At 59.3% G+C, this 509-nt stretch overlaps 1 protein-coding gene across 1 annotated transcript; it reads right to left on the bottom strand.

The window, feature by feature from the left end:
- Positions 1-26: 26 nt before the first annotated feature.
- On the bottom strand, positions 27-170 carry NGA_0646600 (uncharacterized protein; the record flags this gene model as incomplete). The annotated part of the gene is made up of 1 exon (XM_005855589.1): positions 27-170. A coding segment is annotated over one exon (144 nt), but the record flags the coding sequence as incomplete, so codon positions are not given.
- Between the last annotated feature and the right edge of the window lie 339 nt (positions 171-509).

Here is a 509-nt window from a genome sequence, read left to right on the forward strand (position 1 = left end):
AGAAGGGCCCCCGGGGAAATCGACGCGGTCTTGCCCTCTATGCCCGCCTCGTCCGTTGGAGTGACGACGCCAGCAGGGGCCTGGGCCTCTGACGCCAGCATGGGGATGTTCGACGCCGATGCGCGCTTTTCTTCCGGAGGGTCCTGCTCTCCCGTCGTCGCCCTTTCCATCCCGTCTTTTGCCTCGCCCTGATTTCCTCCCTCCTTCCTTCCAGGTTCCTTCGCTTCCTCCTCCCCTTCCTCCTTCCCTTCCTTCTTCCCTTCCTCTTTCTCTTCCTCCTTCCCTCCTACCTTTACTTCCTCTTCCCCTCCCTTCTTCTCTTCCTCCCTCCTTTTCTCCTTCCTTTCCTCCTTCCCTTCCTCCTTCCCTTCCTCCATTCTCATCATTGCCACCACAGCTGCCGCGGCTTCCTCTTCCCTTTCACGTTGCAAAGTCTCTTGCGCTTCTCTTCCTGCCACCGCTTCCCCTCCCTCCTCCTCCTCCTCCTCCTCCTCCTCTTCTTCTTCTTC

Source organism: Nannochloropsis gaditana, assembly GCF_000240725.1.
Source record: "Nannochloropsis gaditana CCMP526 unplaced genomic scaffold scaffold161, whole genome shotgun sequence".
In the NCBI taxonomy this organism is placed as follows: Eukaryota; class Eustigmatophyceae; order Eustigmatales; family Monodopsidaceae; genus Microchloropsis; species Microchloropsis gaditana.